General features: G+C 38.2%; 1 protein-coding gene across 7 annotated transcripts in view; it reads left to right on the forward strand.

Moving 5' to 3' along the window:
• MTA3 (metastasis associated 1 family member 3) overlaps positions 1 to 17,984 on the forward strand; it is a 194,248-nt gene that overhangs the window by 93,547 nt on the left and 82,717 nt on the right. For all 7 annotated transcript variants that reach the window (XM_066266997.1, XM_066266992.1, XM_066266993.1 and 4 more), the window contains exons 5-6: positions 7,995 to 8,058; positions 11,788 to 11,905. In XM_066266997.1, coding sequence (XP_066123094.1) covers positions 7,995 to 8,058; positions 11,788 to 11,905 — 182 coding nt within the window. The remainder of the gene's footprint in view (positions 1 to 7,994; positions 8,059 to 11,787; positions 11,906 to 17,984) is intronic.

Genomic DNA, 17,984 nt, shown 5'->3' on the forward strand with positions numbered 1-17,984 from the left:
TTGTAGGACCTTAGGGACCAGCGGAGGGTCCCCAGCAGGAGCACCGGTCAAGCAGCTGTGTATTGCCAATAAGGCAGGAGTGAGGCTGAGAGGGAAGGTTTGCCCCACATGCACCTCGGCCGAACGAATGCATCGGAGAGCTCGGGCCCAAGTATCTGGGTCCCAGAGTGGTGCATCCTCAATTCAGGGATTGAGACCAGAGAGAGTCTCCCAGTAAGTACAGAGATCCTTTTCACAAACTTTAACTCGCCTACTCTGCAATAGGGCGTGTGGGGCTTGAGCCTGCGGGGCTCGAGAGTTGGGGAGAAGTTTTCCCATGGCAGAGGGTCACTCACCCGTCCTTTGGATGCCGGTTAGGTCATTGCCCCACGTTGGGCGCCAGTTGTGAACAAGTCCTGCCGGGAGTAAAGACAACGGAGACGCAACGACCCGTCTCTGGGGACCAGGCTCAGTGACACAAATCTACTTTATTCAGGAAGTAAACTAGCTTATATACATGGATTCAGCCAATAGGATGTTACAGCGTGTCCTTCATAGCCAATGGCTGAAAAGATCAGGGAGCTGCATAGTTGGCGCTAAGTCACTTCCTTATTGTAGACGAGCTTCCTTCCTGGGTGTGCCCAGGAGGCTTCTGGGAGCTGGAGTGTTCTCATAGCATTGCATCAGCCACAGCTGCTAGGAATGTGCTCTGTGCTCTACTCACATTTCTTGGTGTTTGTAAACCAAATTTGAATTAGCCCAAAGGGAGTATTTAATGACTATAACTAGTGGTACTTTTCTACAGAGACAGAGAGAGAGTCAGAGAGAGGGTTAGACAGGGACAGACAGACAGGAACGGAGATAGATGAGAAGCATCAATCATTAGTTTTTCGTTGCGACACCTTAGTTGTTCATTGATTGCTTTCTCATATGTGCCTTGACCGTGGGGCTACAGCAGACCAAGCAACCCCTTGCTCGAGCCAGCGACCTTGGGTCCAAGCTGGTGAACTTTGTTCAAACCAGATGAGCCTGCGCTCAAGTTGGCGACCTCGGGGTCCTTCGCATCCTAGTTCGATGCTCTTCCCACTGCGCCACCGCCTGGTCAGGCTATCACTAGTGGTACTTAAGAAATGAATTCATCCTAAGGAAGTTTATTTCTTAGTGTTTTTAGGCACATAGGGTGCTAGTAGGAAAATTAGAGGAAAAATACAGTACATGGGGAAAAATCATATCACAATTTAACTTTTTAAAGTCTACAAGCTTATAGCACTTTTTTAAAAAAAATTGTGTTTATACTATATAATCTTTCCTTGGAAATGATGAGTATATTTCTCATGGTTTGAAGTGTTTGCTTCTCTACCCCAAAATCACAATGCAGAAAATCCCAGGCTATATGAAAATGTCTACTGAATACTATCCCTATGACTGGTGTTCCACACAGTTGTGGAATGCCTGACACCCCACCGCCCCTAGCAATCAAAACAAATTGTCATCCTGTTCTGGAGAAGGAGAGCTTCCTAGTACCTATTGCCTTTTTGACATTTCACTTTCTCCTAGCTATTAAAGGAGAAAATAGCACGAAGTGAAGGATGTTTCCTCCCTTGAATTACTCGTTAACTGTCTTTCGTCATTTTTATCAAATCTCCAGAATCATGTCATAGACAGAATGATCTTTCCAAAACACTACTTAGTGTTTTGTCATTTTTCTTCACAATATGCACAGTAAGCCCGAACTTTTCTTCTTGCCTTTTTATTTTCCTACCATACCTACTCAAACAGATGTTCTAATTTTGTTTTTGTCCTTTAATTTTTATTATTTTTATTTCTTAAACATCTGTTAAAGTGATATTAACAGAAGATATATCTTTTAATAGATAGGCTTAAAGGTTTCCACATTCCTTTTTTTCTTTGCCTTTCTTCTTGTTATAATCTAGAAAATGATCCATAAAATCCTATTCTTTCAATTAACATAGGCAGTTCTTAAATATTTGTTACTAAGGTATAGTTAAGAAAACCATGGTTCAACAATTCTAATGTGGAGCAGTGGTTTTTAACCAGGGGAAATTTTATTTCCTGGGGGACATTTGGCAAAATCTGGACTGTTTTGGTAGTCAACAACTACATGTGAGCATGCTTCTGTCATCCAGTGGGGTAGAGGCCAAGGATGCTACTTAAATATACTACCTGTCTAGGACAGCCCCCACATCAGAGAGTTATCTGGCCCCAAATGTCAGTAATGCCACGGTGGAGAAAACCTTGCCCCCTTAGTAAATATTTTAGTCATACAAATATATGCACTTTAATTAGGATCTCCCCTTTTTACTTTAAATTTAAATTTTTATTATTTTCAAAGTGAAATATATGTGTATAGTTGTCTAATAATATTGAAAACAGTTATCTGCCTGGTTCCCCCTCTGCAGTCATTTTCATCGTCTCTGACCGTGGCTTTTGCGTGCTTACCACTCTTACACTGCTACTGTTAACTTTGCAGTTTTAGAAGTCTCCTCTGTCTTCTCTTCCCGTCTCTCTCCCCTGTGTTTCCAGTATATCATAACTTGTATTTAATTTAATAATAAGTCTTTGTATTTTTATGACCATGTACATATTTTTACATACTGTTTTGTACAACCTTTTGTTTTCCTTAGAGTATATTAATTATTTTGCCTTTTCCTTTCCATTGGTCTTCTAAAATGTAAATGTTTTTTAGTCCTTGCTTACCTGAAAATCATTTTTGCAGTTGGGTGGAGATTTGTTTAGGCATATAATTCTGGTTTAGGAAGATTGAGAATTTTGAATCTTTCCTTTTGTCCTATTTTAGTGTTGCTGTTGAGAGATGTAATTTTCTGAAAACATGTTGGATCTTTGAACGGCATTATTTTATTTGGTTATTCGTTGTATTTAATGGGTGCAATGATGTATAAAACTGTCTATTCACTGAATTTCCACTCACAAAACCTAGAATGGATTCTTATATGAAAAAAATATTCGGAATCCAGAGCAAATACAAGACTCATAAGGCAAATGAAAAAAACGCCTTTTTTAATGAAGAACTAATGACTTTCATTGAACAAGGACAATTTAAAGGTAGACTCCATCCTGTAGTAGTGCAATTCCAAGTTGGGTGTGCCTGAGGCTCACCTGGTGATGCTTGTTTTTTTTTGTTTTAAAGCTAGAGAGACAGGAGAGAGATGAGAAGCGTCAGCTCGTAGTTGTGGCATCTTATTTGTCCATTGATTGCTTTCTCATATGTGCCTTCAGGGGGTGGGGTGGCTCCTGCTGAGCCAGTGACCCCTTGCTCAAGCTGGCAACCTCGGGGACTTTTAACTTGGGTCCTCAGAGTCCCAGGTCGATGCTCTGTCCACTGTGCCTCCGCCTGGTCAGGCTGAAACAGTATCTTTTTAAAAACTTTTTGAATGATCTGTGGGAAAGCATTTTACCTCTATAGAAATTCCTTGCTCTTGTGTGATTCCCTGTAGAAAACAAGTGTGGAGAATTATATGGGCCTTGAATGTTTTTTTTCTGTGTCATGGTCTTGCAGTACAAAATGGCTCACAAACAGAGGATAATAGATGTCCAGACAACTTGATGGAGGAAGATGAATTTATTAGTAGCCAGTGGAGCATGTGGGGCTAGTAGCACCAAAGCGTGAGCTCCCCAAAGTTAGTTTTTCTGAATCTGATATACCTTTATATTTTAGTTTTCATGTGACAGTGCCTAATTTCTTGAACTTCTTTGTCTGCAGACCTACATGATTTTTGTGTCTCCAAGAGGGGAGGGTGGTAAGAGGGGAGATTTGGACTGTCCTTGATTATTCACATATCCCATTTTTCTTGCTGGTGCTGCAAATTTATTTCAGGTAACTGATAAAGGAGCTACCGCTGTGGTTTGTTCTTTTCCAAACTTTCTCAGTCATCCTTCCTCCCTCAGTCTGAAACCCTGAGGTCACTGGCTTGAGCGTAGATCACAGACATTGCAGGCCCCCTCTCTTGCATTCTTCTGGTTTCTCCCCTCTCAGTCTTTAATACATTATCATCTTTGGGTATCTTTATTCCTTAAGGATTAAAGTATTGTGGAAGAGAAGAATTAGGATCTTGCTTGTGATTCAGCATAAATCTGTATCGATATTACGAGTTTGATAATATATAGTTCTTTTAGTTTGATGTTTGCTTATAGTTTATCATGTGTTTATTTGTGTGCCAACATTTGTTCAGCATAAAGGAAGCCTAAACCTCATTTTAAACTGCTTTTATCAGTAACTCTTGGCATATAGTACGTGTTAATTTCATAATCATATTTACTTCATAAAATAATTCTAATTCAGCCTCCTGCTTTGTTAACTGTTAATATACGCACATGAAAATTTTGTGTTGGATTTTAATGTTTAATTTGTGGAAAAGTACAATAAAAAGCACAGTAAAGAAAGTTTAAAAACTAAAATCACTTATTATCCTTTCATCTTTGCATAAATGCTACATTCCCCCAAATAATTTATATTTTAGATTGACTGAAGTATCCTTCTGATTTTTAAATCATGTACCTCCAAAACAGCGTAATCACTGTTTTCTTTTTTCTTTTAATGATTGATTTGAAAGAGAGAGATCATTTTGTTGTTCCATTTCTTTATAGATTTATCAGTTGATTCTTTTTTGTGTCCTAACTAGGAATTGAACCTATAGCCTTGGCATTGTTAGGACAGTGCTCTAACCCAGGGGTCCCCAAACTACGGCCTGCGGGCCGCATGCGGCCCCCTGAGGCCATTTATCTGGCCCCCGCCGCACTTCCAGAAGGGGCACCTCTTTCATTGGTGGTCAGTGAGAGAAGCACATTGACCATCTCATTAGCCAAAAGCAGGCCCATAGTTCCCATTGAAATACTGGTCAGTTTGTTGATTTAAATTTACTTGTTCTTTATTTTAAATATTGTATTTGTTCCTGTTTTGTTTTTTTACTTTAAAATAAGACATGTGCAGTGTGCATAGGGATTTATTCATAGTTTTTTTTTATAGTCCGGCCCTCCAACGGTCGTCTGAGGGACAGTGAAACTGGCCCCCTGTGTAAAAAGTTTGGGGACCACTGCTCTAACCAACTGATCTACCTGGCTATGGCCTTATCAGTGTTTTATTATCTCCTAACGTAATTATGAAAATAATGGTTTAATGATTCATTTTAAATTCTCGTCATTTCAGACAGTATGGAGACTTTAAGTATGCTATATTGTTTATATGAATTTTCAATGTCTGTTAATCCTGAAAATTAAGTGACGATTAAAGAAAATGATCTCTATTAAAATAACACTTAACAGTTTTTGTTCCTCCCATTAAAAAGAACAACTTTTGAAAACTTAAAAAATTTTTATTTCTTCTAGGTGATTAAGCATTAAATATTAAAAATATTGCTTTGTTGGTTGTTACTGAGGCAAAAAATAAAAAGAAACTTATTTTGGAAACCTCCATTTATTACTTAAGCTGCAGTGTGTGAGCACATATTCACAGGTCTTAGAAGTTCTGTGGCAGCTGTAGGTGTGTTAACAGCAACAAAGCAGTCTTCCTGCTCTTGATTCTGTCCTGTGTGAGAGCATATCAGATAATTGACTTTTGAGTGTTGTTATGTGTTCTGAAGTAATAATTTATTTTTTCTGCTTCAGTAATATGCATGAATAGAATATATTAGAAAAACAGAAAACCTTTGTAATTCTCATTAAATGAAATAAAGATTGGATAATATGGAGATATACCATATGCTGTCAGAGAAATCTTTTGAAGTTCATAACTAACCTAAGGTGATTACCAGAAAAAGATGTTTTTGTGAGGAGACTTTTTTTTAATTTGAGGAATATAGTGTTGCAAAATATTTAGAGAACTGTATTTTTTTTTTAACTTATGTGTTAGTACTTTAGTTTTGGTATTTTATTTTGCTTTTGGTAATGTTTTTTTGTTTTTATTTTTTAATTTTCTTTTCAACTACAGTTTATATTCAAAATTATTTTGTATTGGTTTCAGGTGCACAACTAGTGATTAGACCAGGCATGGCCAACACTTTTTGCCTCTGGGCCAGATTAGAAAGAAAACTTCTTTCACGAGCCAGACAAAATGTTAAAATTAAAAAATGTTAAATACAAAAATGATTCGTTTAAGTAAACAAAATTTTATTATGTAATTTGTTTATGAATAAATGTGAGTGAAAAAAATTTTAATATACAATATTATTTTTATAAAATTAAATTATAAAAATATAATTACATACTGTATAAATATCCAAACTGTATCACAATCAATTGAAACAATATTTAATTAATAGAATGACCTTGAAGGAGTTATATCGCAAATAAAACAATTATTTCATATTACTAACAGCCTGGACACGTTTTCAGTTATCAACTACAGCTATTCTATGCTACAATGCCACTTGATTCAGCGCACTTGACCACAAAAATAATGAATTGTTTTACCATGGGCAAACTCGCCTAAAAGAATGTGGGTTTCACATCGCCGCTAAACGTCAAACAGTTCATATCGAGTACAGATGAGTACAAAAGTTGTAAATCTTTTTAATGGAATTTTTTTTTTTAAATAAAGAAGTATTGCAAATCCATTCCATTAATTATTGGAAGTTAACCCTAGATTAGTCACATGTGGAATTTTTTTCCGCATATCACTATCTTCTTAAATATCTCGATTTTCAATAATCAAAGGCGCTTCCGCTTCTGAGTAGCTGAGATTTTAAAGTAACGGAGAATATTAAAAATTTTATTGCGGGCCGCATAAACTCATTACGCGAGCCCATGGGCCGTATGTTGGCCATGCCTGGGTTAGCCAATCACAACACTTTACAAAGTGATCCCCCTGATATGTCCAGTACCCACCTGGCCCCATACATAGTTGTTACAATATTATTGACTGTATTCTTTGTGTTGTACATCTCCATGATGGATTGTTTTTCTCTGATAATCCAATAGCAACAGCTCTTCTAGCTTCCTATTTAAGGTATATGTGAACAGCTCTTCTAGCTTCCTATTTAATGTATATGTGAACAGCTCTTCTAGCTTCCTATTTAAGGTATATGTGATGAGTTTGTTTTTGCTTGTTATTTTGTTGGGAGCAGGTAGTGACTTTTGTTTAGAAAATTAAATGACATGATGACAGAAAATTTTTGTGAGTCCTGACCAGTATCTATAACTTGAATAGTCTATCAGAATTCTCCAAATTTATAGCTATATTGAGTTTTTGAAGCTAGTGAGGATAATTATAATTTTTAAAGTGCTTGTAATAAATGCCTCTACCTGGATAACCTTACTTTTTCTCAAGTCTAGACAAGCCTTCTTTAATTGACATTTATTTCCAAACTCATACCCTGGGCTTAGGATCAAAGGTCAGTGCCATCAGACTTCAATGTCTGTGCAAGCCTGTAGATTTTATTTTGCCCCTTGCTCCATACAAGTTCCTGTGTTTAAATTTTAACTAATCTTTAGAGCACTTTCAATAAAGGTAAGTTAATCCTGATATGAATGTGTATTATTTTTAGGTTCCCATATGCAGAGGCTTCTTTAAAAATCTGAAGATTGTGTTAGGCACTGGTTTTCATGGTTTGCATAATGTCTTTGAAAAATGTAAAATCACCTCATATTTACTCATTATAGACTCAGAAATGGACTTCATCTGAAGGTTTTGTTGTACTCTTTTTTGTATTGAATGATTAAGAAATGTGTAACTATAAAGTGCTTTTATGTTATAAGGGTTTACTGCCTCACAGTTCCTTGCACAGGTTACCCTCTCAATAAATGTCTACAAAGACAGTCTTCTGTTTTAGGGTATGTAACACCAGGATTGTAAAGTAGAACTGTTTACATTTATATATACTCCTAACTGCCATTTGGATTCTTAATACCAAGTTACTTTTTGAATATTCCTTACATTTTGAATATACCAAGTTTACATTTTGATGAGTATACATCATCATTGTGAAGGTGAAGCAGCCTTTCTTAAATGTTTGTTTATTTACTTTTCCCTCTTTCAACAGGGGGAAATGCAGTGTTGCCCTTCTGAATGAGACAGAGTCAGTATTGTCATATCTTGATAAAGAGGTAATTCACAGCCATACTGGTTTTTGTGTTTTTTCTCCTTTATTTCACATGAAGCCCATACCTTTGAATTTATTTCTTTTTGTATCAAATTATTGCACCACCTTAAGAGTATTATAGTAAAAGTGATAACGACTAGAAAGTATTTGGATAATTTGATTTTTCTGGGTAATTGAGACAAGTTGACAAAAGCTCATGTGTCTATCTCTTTTTTCAGTAATGAAAATCCTTAAAAAGTATTGCACGTAATTTAGCTGGTAGTCAAAGAAATATTTGTGGCTTTATGAGAAAGTGACTTGACTGTAATTGGTCTTACTCCCTGTTTTTTGTTTGTTTGTTTTTTTGTTTTTAAATAGCTTTTCTATTAGATGCTTTCTAGATGAGATTTTACCATTGCTGGTCTGCTTTCTTTATAGGAACAATAATAAACTTTGTCAACTACAGATATTTATTTTTTTCTTCCTGTAAACTTTAACAAGAAACATTTTAACATTTTTTAACAAGTTGAATTAGATAAAGCATGTGCTTCAGGGGAGGGAAGAATTGCTTATAAACAGTGTTCTATGTTATGCATAGTTTTATGTGGCTTATTAGCATTTGTATTATGGGGAAAACATATTCCTGTTGACAATGCTTCAGCTTTTAACTTTTATAGTTTCATGATATGTTTGTTTTTCCCAAAGCTTTTTTATATATTTCTTAAAAATCGATAAAGGGGGACATATTTTTTATCATACTCAAATTTTGTCCTCTTCTTTCAAGTGAAGAAAACATAACCAAAAAGATAGATAAAAATACATAGAACTACTATACATTAGAAACTAATAAAGAAAACTAAAAAGAAATAAATATTCAAGGCAGAAAAAAAGCTAACAATCCTTATAATTTACCTTGTGAAATTTAGAAAAGAAGGTAGTTGGGTTTGTCCTCAGTCTGTCCAACACAATGGTTGATAATAATATATAGATAATGAAAGTGCTAGAAATTAGCAGAGAAGCAGAAATAAAGAAGAAAACATTCAATGTGTTTCAGTGTATTTTATTAATATATTTGGCTGTTGGAATTTTTTTAAATGATATTTTTTGCCTTACAAGTTATTAGTAATTTGGATATTCTGAGGACTGTAATAGGTAAAAATTTGCCCAGGACTTCAGGATGTTTTCTCTGAACTTTTTTTTTTTTTACCCTTAGTCTTTTGTCAGTCTTTGGGATAGGAACTGACCTCTGGCAGTGTGTTTAAGGGAAAATTTTTAAATTTTTTTGGCCAAAGGAGCAGGTTAGGAAAACTAAAATTGCTTACATTACATTCTTTATACAATTTGAAAAAACACTTTTGTAATTTAGACTTGCTACTTTATCCATTATAAGGCTGTCCTTGAGAATTTTTATGTCATTAAAATACTGAGTTTGGCATATTTAAAGATGGTAACCCAGAGGGCAGCATTCTAGTCATCACTTTTTACTTTGTAACTGAGTTCTTAAAATTGGCTGATTAAACAATTCTTTAAACACGGTTTTCCCTCTCCTTTTTTTTGAAACTTCTATTTTAACTGAACACATTTTAACTAAACACATTTGTATTAGTACATATTAGTCTTAAGGGGTCTAAGCAACTTATGTGGCCCTAAATAATAATTTTATTTCATTTTACCATCCAGGATGGCAAAATCTTGTTTTTAGGGAACTAATAGTTTACAGACTAAAAGTGACCTAAAGTATCTACTTTTTTTTTTTTTCCTTTCTGAAGTTGGAAACAGGGAGGCAGTCAGACAGACTCCTGCACGCGCCCGATCCGGATCCACCTGGCACACCCACCAGGGGACGATGCTCTGCCCATCTGGGGCGTTGCTCTGTTGCGACCAGAGCCACTCTAGCGCCTGAGGCAGAGGCTACAGTGCCATCCTCAGCACCAGGGCAAACTTTGCTCCAATGGAGCCTTGGCTGCGGGAGGGGAAGAGAGAGACAGAGAGGAAGGAGGGGGAGGGGTGGAGAGGAGGAGGGGTGGAGAAGCAGATGGGCGCCTCTCCTGTGTGCCCTGGGCAGGAATTGAACTCGGGACTCCTGCACGCCAGGTCAACGCTCTACCACTGAGCCAACCGGCAGGGCTAAAGTATCTACTTTTAAAGCTGGTGGTGAGCCAGTGGCAATAGCTTAGTTACCTAGTATCATTCTCTGTTGCTCCTGTCCTAAAAAACTTACAATTCTAATTACACACCGTATTTCCCCATGTTTCAGATGCTCCCATGTATAAGATGCACCTTAATTTTGGGGCCCAAAATTTGAAAATATGTATTACATAAAGTTATTGAACTCAAGTTTTATTCATCATAAAATTAATATAACTCCTCATCACTGTCAAAACTCCCATCCATTAGCTTGTCCTCATGTGTGTCTGATGATGAATCATCACTGTCTTCAACAGTGAGCACAAAAACAAGTGAGAAAAAGCAGGAAATGTAAGTAAAAAAAAATCTACAACCACTGTATAAGATGCATCTAGTTCTTCGACCCCAAATTTTTCCAAAAAATATTCGTCTTATACATGGGGAACTACGGTGACTAATGGTTCTCCCCCACACTCCAACCTGTGCAGGTTGGTTTATATATTCTGCAGATACTTTCCTTTTCCTTACACAGCATTTTTACATCCATAAATTGTTACATACTCATGTGACTGTTGAACAGTTTTGCTGTTTAATCTTTTCTCCTGACAGTGACCCATGATTAAAAACACTGCAAAATTTCTCAATATCTGAGAAACTTGTCTGGTTTTCTCCTTTCTTGTTATCATAATCAGTAAAATGTTGAAAGGAGAAAGCTGTATAATCTGACAGGTTATTTCTTGCATCTTGCTTGGCTGGGTCTTAGGTCTTAGGAAAGTACTGATGGTAAGGATAGCCCCTTCCAGGATTGTAATACAGAGAGGCGTGCAGTAGGTGACCCTCAGAATTATAGCAGAAAGCAGGGACCAAACTTGATGGGTTCAGATAGCCTTCATTGGTTATGCAGAATTCAGCCAAGGATGGTGGCCAGGTCATTTTATCCATTAGGCTCAGTACCTAGGGCTCTTTTGCATCCTAAGGGACTGCAGATAGTTGGGTGGGTGTGCTGGTGGTGGTGGTATATATAGTTATGTTTATATACCTATCTATAGATACACACATATGAATGCTTCAGAATTTAAAGAACTGCTGGATTGTAATTAATAGATGTTTAAATGTATACAGTGTGACACTTTAATTAGTAAACTGTATAAAACCTCAGCTCTTTTATAGTTTATTTAATGTGTGTACATTTTAATATTTTGATAAAATATGGGATCGACACTCCAAAAGAGTGTGTGGTATCTATGAAGGCAGCCATACTGTTTAGTGTTTTATTTAGAGGTTTAGATGGTAACTTGATTTTAGGTGTCTTACCTTTGACTTATGGTTTAACCTTGCTAGTTTTTCAAAACCCTGTTTTAGAGCAGTTAAATGATTTTCTTTTAGACTAAAACAAGTAATAAGTCTTTATAATCTACTTTTATTATAAGCTATTTGTTTTGGCTTGATTTAATATTATACTGTTTTACATGATGACAGTAACTTCATGTTCTTAAGCATTCATGAATTTATTCACCAAAATGAAATTTTATACACTCTCTGAAGCTTTATGGTTTCATTATTGTGACATTGCATTTATTGTTTTACAGAAAGTTTACTAGATATATTCTGTCGTTTTTATTTTCAGGATACCTTTTTCTACTCATTGGTCTATGACCCCTCAGTAAAAACACTGTTAGCTGACAAAGGTGAAATCAGAGTGGGACCTAGATATCAAGCAGACATTCCAGAAATGCTCTCAGAAGGTATGTTTTTCTTTGGGTTTCAAATCCTATGAAAACATATACTATCTCTTGAAAGTCTAACGTTGTTTTCCTTATGTGGGAGAAACAACTTTTAGGCTAAAGTTAAAAACATATGAGTTCTTCCAGTTTTAGAAATGTAAAAATTAGCAAAGTATAATAATTAATTTCATTAAGTGTTCATTTTTTTAAATTTAGAAATTAAATTCAATGGGGTGACAATAATGAATATGGGTACATAAGTTTCAGATAAACATTTCTGTAGCATTTCTGTCTGAACTGTTGATAGCATTGTGATATCACCCAAGTATTCATTTTTGATTATACATTTTTTATGAGTTTTAAAAAATGTTTTTATTTTATTAACTTTAGAGAAAGGAAGGGAGAGAGTAGGAGAAAGATAGGAACATCTGTTCCTGTATGTGCCCTGACTGGGGATCATGATCAAACTGTTAACCTCTGTGCTTCAGGACAATGCTCTAACCAACTGTGCTCTCTGGCTAGGCTTTTTTTTAGAATAAATTTAAGAATGTTGGTGTTGTTGAACTTGTGTTTTATTGTTGTTTTGTTTTTTAAGTGAGAGGAGGGGAGATAGACAGATTTCTGTATGCTCCCTGACCAGGATCCACCAGGCAACCCCTTCTGGGGCCAGTCCTCCAATCAACCAAACTATTTTCAGTGTCTGAGGCTGACGTGCTCGGATCAACCCAGCTATCCTTAATGCCCAGGGCCAACGTTCAAACCAGTCCAGCCACTGGCTGTGAGAGGAGAAGAGAGATAGAAGGGGGAGAGAGAGGGAGAGCAAAGCAGATAGTCACTTCTCTTGTGTGCCCTGACCGGGATCAAACCTAGGATGTCCATATGCTGGGCAGACACTCTATCCACTGAGCAAACTGGGCAGGGCTTGAACTTGTGTTTTAATGTGGCACACTCATGCCTTGAGATTCTAAGTGCCCTAAGGCATCTCTCTGAGGAGGCCATGAAATCTAGTGAAGAGTTATAGTTTGGTGTATATTTTGGCTGATTTGGGTAATTTATGTATCACAGATTCAAAGCTTTGCATTTTAAAAACATCTTCCTAGCAAGACATAATTCTTTTTCATCATAACTGTATAAACCTTTATTTTCTGATTTCAAAAGTAAGACATTCTTACCATTAAAAAAAATAAAACATAAAATAGGGAAGTGTGTAACATAGGAAATGAATGTCATCCTCTTTCCTTCATTCTAAACCCATATTTAGTTACTCTGATGAGATAGGATATGTTAGTGTTATTTGCACTCTTTGGCTTATACTCCATCCAGGAATGAATGGTCCATGTCCCATGGCAGGTTGCATATGTTATTTTGCAGCTACTTCTTCAGTTAACAGCGTATCTTCCACATCTTTTTCCACAAGTACAGGGACATGATTCTTTTTAATGACTGTACAGTTCTTACATTTGCATAGATGTGTGGTAATTGCCTTTTTCAGTCCCCTGTTGACTTTTAGATGTTAAGATTTTTTTTGTTGTTGTTATTACAAATGATTCTACTAGAAAATCTATACATATGTTTATGCTGTGTAAATTTTGTTCTAGGATGACTTCTTGGAAGTGAAATGGTATGCACATTTTATTTTTTTGGGTTTTTTTTTTTTTTTTGTATTTTTCTGAAGCTGGAAACGGGGAGAGACAGTCAGACAGACTCCCGCATGTGCCCGACTGGGATCCACCCGGCACGCCCACCATGAGGCAATGCTCTGCCCACCAGGGGGCGATGCTCTGCCCCTCCGGGGCGTCGCTCCGTCGCAACCAGGGCCACTCTAGCACCTGGGGCAGAGGCCAAGGAGCCATCTCCTGCGCCCGGGCCATCTCCACTCCAATGGAGCCTCGCTGCGGGAGGGGAAGAGAGAGACAGAGAGGAAGGAGAGGGGGAGGGGTGGAGAAGCAGATGGGCGCCTCTCCTGTGTGCCCTGGCCGGGAATCGAACCCGGGACTTCTGCACGCCAGGCCGACGCTCTACCACTGAGCCAACTGGCCAGGGCAATTTTTTTTTCGTTTTTTGGGGGTATTTTTCTGAAGCCAGAAACGGGGAGGCAGTCAGACAGACTCCCACATGCACCCGACTGGGATCCACCTGGCATGCCCACCAGGGAGCGATGCTCTGCCCCTCCGGGGTGTCACTCTGTTGCGACCAGAGCCACTCTAGCGCCTGAGGCAGAGGCCACAGAGCCATCCTCAGCGCCCGGGCCAACTTTGCTCCAATGGAGCCTTAGCTGCGGGAGGAGAAGAGAGAAACAGAGAGGAAGGAGAGGGGAAGGGGTGGAGAAGCAGATGGGTGCTTCTCCTGTGTGCCCTGGCCGGGAATTGAACCCGGGACTCCTGCATGCCAGGCTGACGCTCTACTACTGAGCCAACTGGCCAGGGCTTCTTTGCCATTCGAAAAGGCTGTTGTTAAGTTATAATGAAAGAAGCAGATAACTTCGGCAGCACTGTGATTATGAGGAATTTTCCCCCTTTCATTTTCCCTCTCTACATTTTGATCTCATTGTCTTCATTTTTTTTAAAAGAAAATTGAAAACTAAGATTATGCTTGCCTTAGTTATCTTTAGCCCTTCTGTAAATTTCTCCTGTATTTTCTACTTGGTTATTTGTCTTCTTATGTATTGGCAAGTGTTCTTTGAATATTAAGTATAAACAAATACAAAAGTATTTTTGCCCTTTGTCTACAAGTATTGCAAGCATTTCTCCATTTTAATTTTTTTAAAAATTGTAATAGTGATTTAAATATATTTTACTTACCTTTTTTTGTCCTACAGAAGTTTAGAATTCATGAGCTTTTCCCTTTAAAGCCTTCATGATTTGCATCATTTGCAGAAAGGTTTCCTCTTTTGTTTCTGCCCCCTGATTACTAAAGCATAGGAGAGCTCTCCAAGGTTCTTCTCTCTACCTTGCTTTACTTCTAGAAAGTATATGCAGAAAAATGAAATCAGCAGATTCTCAAGATAGAGTTTGTGAACAACAGTATACACTGATGTCAGTGGCGGGTAGGTGGGATGGCTGTGTTTAATGCCAGGCTGCACAATTCTGCATTTTCATGAACTTAAATACCAGAAAAGGTCAGTCAATAATAATTAAACTTGGAGAACAGACTGCTGTATCTGTATTTAACTGTTTGTATGTTTTCTTTTAATAGACCAAAAGTAGTAAACCAGTTTATTATAGGCTGAGAGATTGCATTTATTCACATTGTGATCTGTGCAGATCAGCTTGTCTTCCGGAAGTAAATTTGGATGTTTATAGACCTTAATGTTTGATGTTAGACTTGTATCACTGTACCTAAGTGAGTGTTCACTAAAGACATATTTATTATTTAAAAGAAAAAGAGAGAGAGAGAGAGATTACCTTTAACATAAGGTTTCTCCTGGTAGTCTTCTGAGTAAAAGGTTTACAAACTTTATTTAGGCAATAGAACCCTTTCTTTAAATGAAATACTACACAATGTGGCCTTAAACAATGTAAGAACAGTTAGGTAATTGTGGGTGACGTAGGGGGAGAAGGCCCCATTAAATCTCTTACTATACCCTAGGGAACCTTAGGAGTCAGAGTTCCAAGTTGAAGGCTTATTTTGTGTGTGTGTGTGTGTGTGTGTGTGTGTGTGTGTGTGTGTGACAGAGACAGGGACAGGGACAGACAGATAGGAAGGGAGAGAGATGAGAAGCATCAATTCTTTGTTGTGGCACCTTAGTTGTTCATTGATTTCTTTCTCATATGTGCCTTGACCAGGGGGCTACAGCAGAATGAGTGACCCCTTGCTCAAGCCAGCAACTTTGGGCTCAAGCTGGTGAGCTTTGCTCAAACCAGATGAGCCCGCACTCAAGCCTGTGACCTCAGGGTCTTGAACCTGGTCCTCCACATCCCAGTCCAGCTCTCTATCCACTGCGCCACTGCCTGATCAGGCGAGACTGATTTTTATAAATTTTACAAATAATGCTACAATGTGTATAATGGGTAATTCTATATTCTGGATATAACTTGAAAATATGTTTTTGAAAGTACAATTACTAAATAATAAGGCACATGTGTTTGAAATTTTTACAAAATGCCAAATTGTCTTCCAGGAAGTCAGTTATAGGTGGTTTTTTCCCTTATTTTAATTAAGGTATGATTTATATGTTGTAAGTATATTTTACCCTTTTTAGTGTACAGTTCTCTGAGTTTTTGACAGATGCTTATATGCCTAGTGAGATAGCCAATCTACCTGTGTGCATAGGGTAAAAGCCAGGCACATCTCCAGTGCTCGTATGTACAGGCACCCAGCCCAAGTCCCACATCCCGTAAGCTGCCCTTGGTTACTCCTCCCTGAACTCTGATCTCTCCCTTTTTTGACCGGGCAGACCTGCTGTCTATGTAATCTTTTATGCTGTTTTTATTATTTGACTTTTACAATTCTGTACTGCCTAATCAATGGTCAGCAAACTCATTAGTCAACAGAGCCAAATAACAGTATAATAATTGAAACTTCTTTTAAGAGGCAAACTTTTTTAAACTTAAACTATATAGGTAGGTACATTCCTTATCGAGGTAGCGCTTGCACGTGGTATTTTGTGGAAGAACCACACTCAAGGGGCCAAAGAGCCGCAGTTTGCCGACCAGGGGCCTAAGTCACTGATTGTGTGGTTCTCCATTGAGTACTAAGCATGCCTAGGCCTTTAGAAGGTCTAGAATTCTTTCTTTTTAGCGAGAGTGAGAGAGAGAAAGACACAGACAGACAGGAAGGGAGAGAAATACAGAAGCATCAACTCGTAGTTGCGGCACTTCAGTTATTCACTGAATTGTAGGTGAGGTAGGGGGAGAAGAAGCAATTGCTTCTCATATTGTACATGCCTTGACGGAGCGGCTCCAGCCGTGCCAGTGACCCCTTCCTCAAGCCAGCGACCTTGGGAACGTGTCTGTGATCCCACACTCAAGCCAGTGACCTTGAGGTTTTGATCGTGGAACCTCAGTGTCCCTGTTTGACACTCTATCCAGTGTGCCACCACCCATCAGGCTAAAAAGTCTAGAAATTTTTGTGTATTGCTCATGCAAGGATATCTGCCAAACAAAGTAATGAAGCTGGGATGTTTCAAGTAACAGTGGGCAGAAAAATCAGATCATGCAATCTCACACCTTCACATTTATCCAAAAAACTATTTAAATATAGTATTTGCCCTGAAAAGCAAAGGTCTGGTTAGAGTGATGTGATTAGGAAAGCTTATCTATCTAGCTATCTCAGAATTTTAAAAAATATTATTTTAGGAAACAATATAATAAAATGGAATAATTTATTCTAAAGTCCTTCTCAAAATGAACTTGAGGTTCTTCTAGATAGGAAGAATGATTCTTAACAGCTTGTGGGGGAGTTACACCAGTTATCTGACAAAAGCTTTCTTTGTATTTAGGAAATGTGACTAAATGTTCACTAATAAAATAGATCTGAGAGTTCATTAACAAGTATTAATTGGTTTTCACATTAGTTTTCTCCTGGTAGTCTTCTGAGTAAGTGGTTTACAAACTTTATTTAGGCAATAGAAGCCTTTCTTTAAATGAAATACTACACAATGTGGCCTTAAACAATATAAGAACAGTTAGATAATTGTGGGTGAGGTAGGGGGAGAAGGCCCCATTAAATCTCTTACTATGCCCTAGAGAACCTTAGAGTCAGAGTTCCAAGTTGAAGGCTGCTGTTCAGTACTCCACACCTCTTAGAATCCCACCTCTTCATTCCACAGTCAAAATTCCTGCATAAAATTTGGTTCAGCGGTAGAGCGTCGGCCTGGCATGTGGGGGACCCGGGTTCGATTCCCGGCCAGGGCACATAGGAGAAGCACCCATCTGCTTCTCCACCCCCACCCCTCCTTCCTCTCTGTCTCTCTCTTCCCCTCCTGCAGCCAAGGCTCCATTGGAGCAAAGATGGCCCGGGCGCTGGGGATGGCTCCTTGGCCTCTGCCCCAGGCGCTAGAGTGGCTCTGGTCGCTGCAGAGCGACACCCCGGAGGGGCAGAGCATCGCCCCTGGTGGGCGTGCCGGGTGGATCCCGGTCGGGTGCCTGTGGGAGTCTGT

Source organism: Saccopteryx bilineata, chromosome 3 (assembly GCF_036850765.1).
Source record: "Saccopteryx bilineata isolate mSacBil1 chromosome 3, mSacBil1_pri_phased_curated, whole genome shotgun sequence".
Taxonomy (NCBI): Eukaryota; Metazoa; Chordata; class Mammalia; order Chiroptera; family Emballonuridae; genus Saccopteryx; species Saccopteryx bilineata.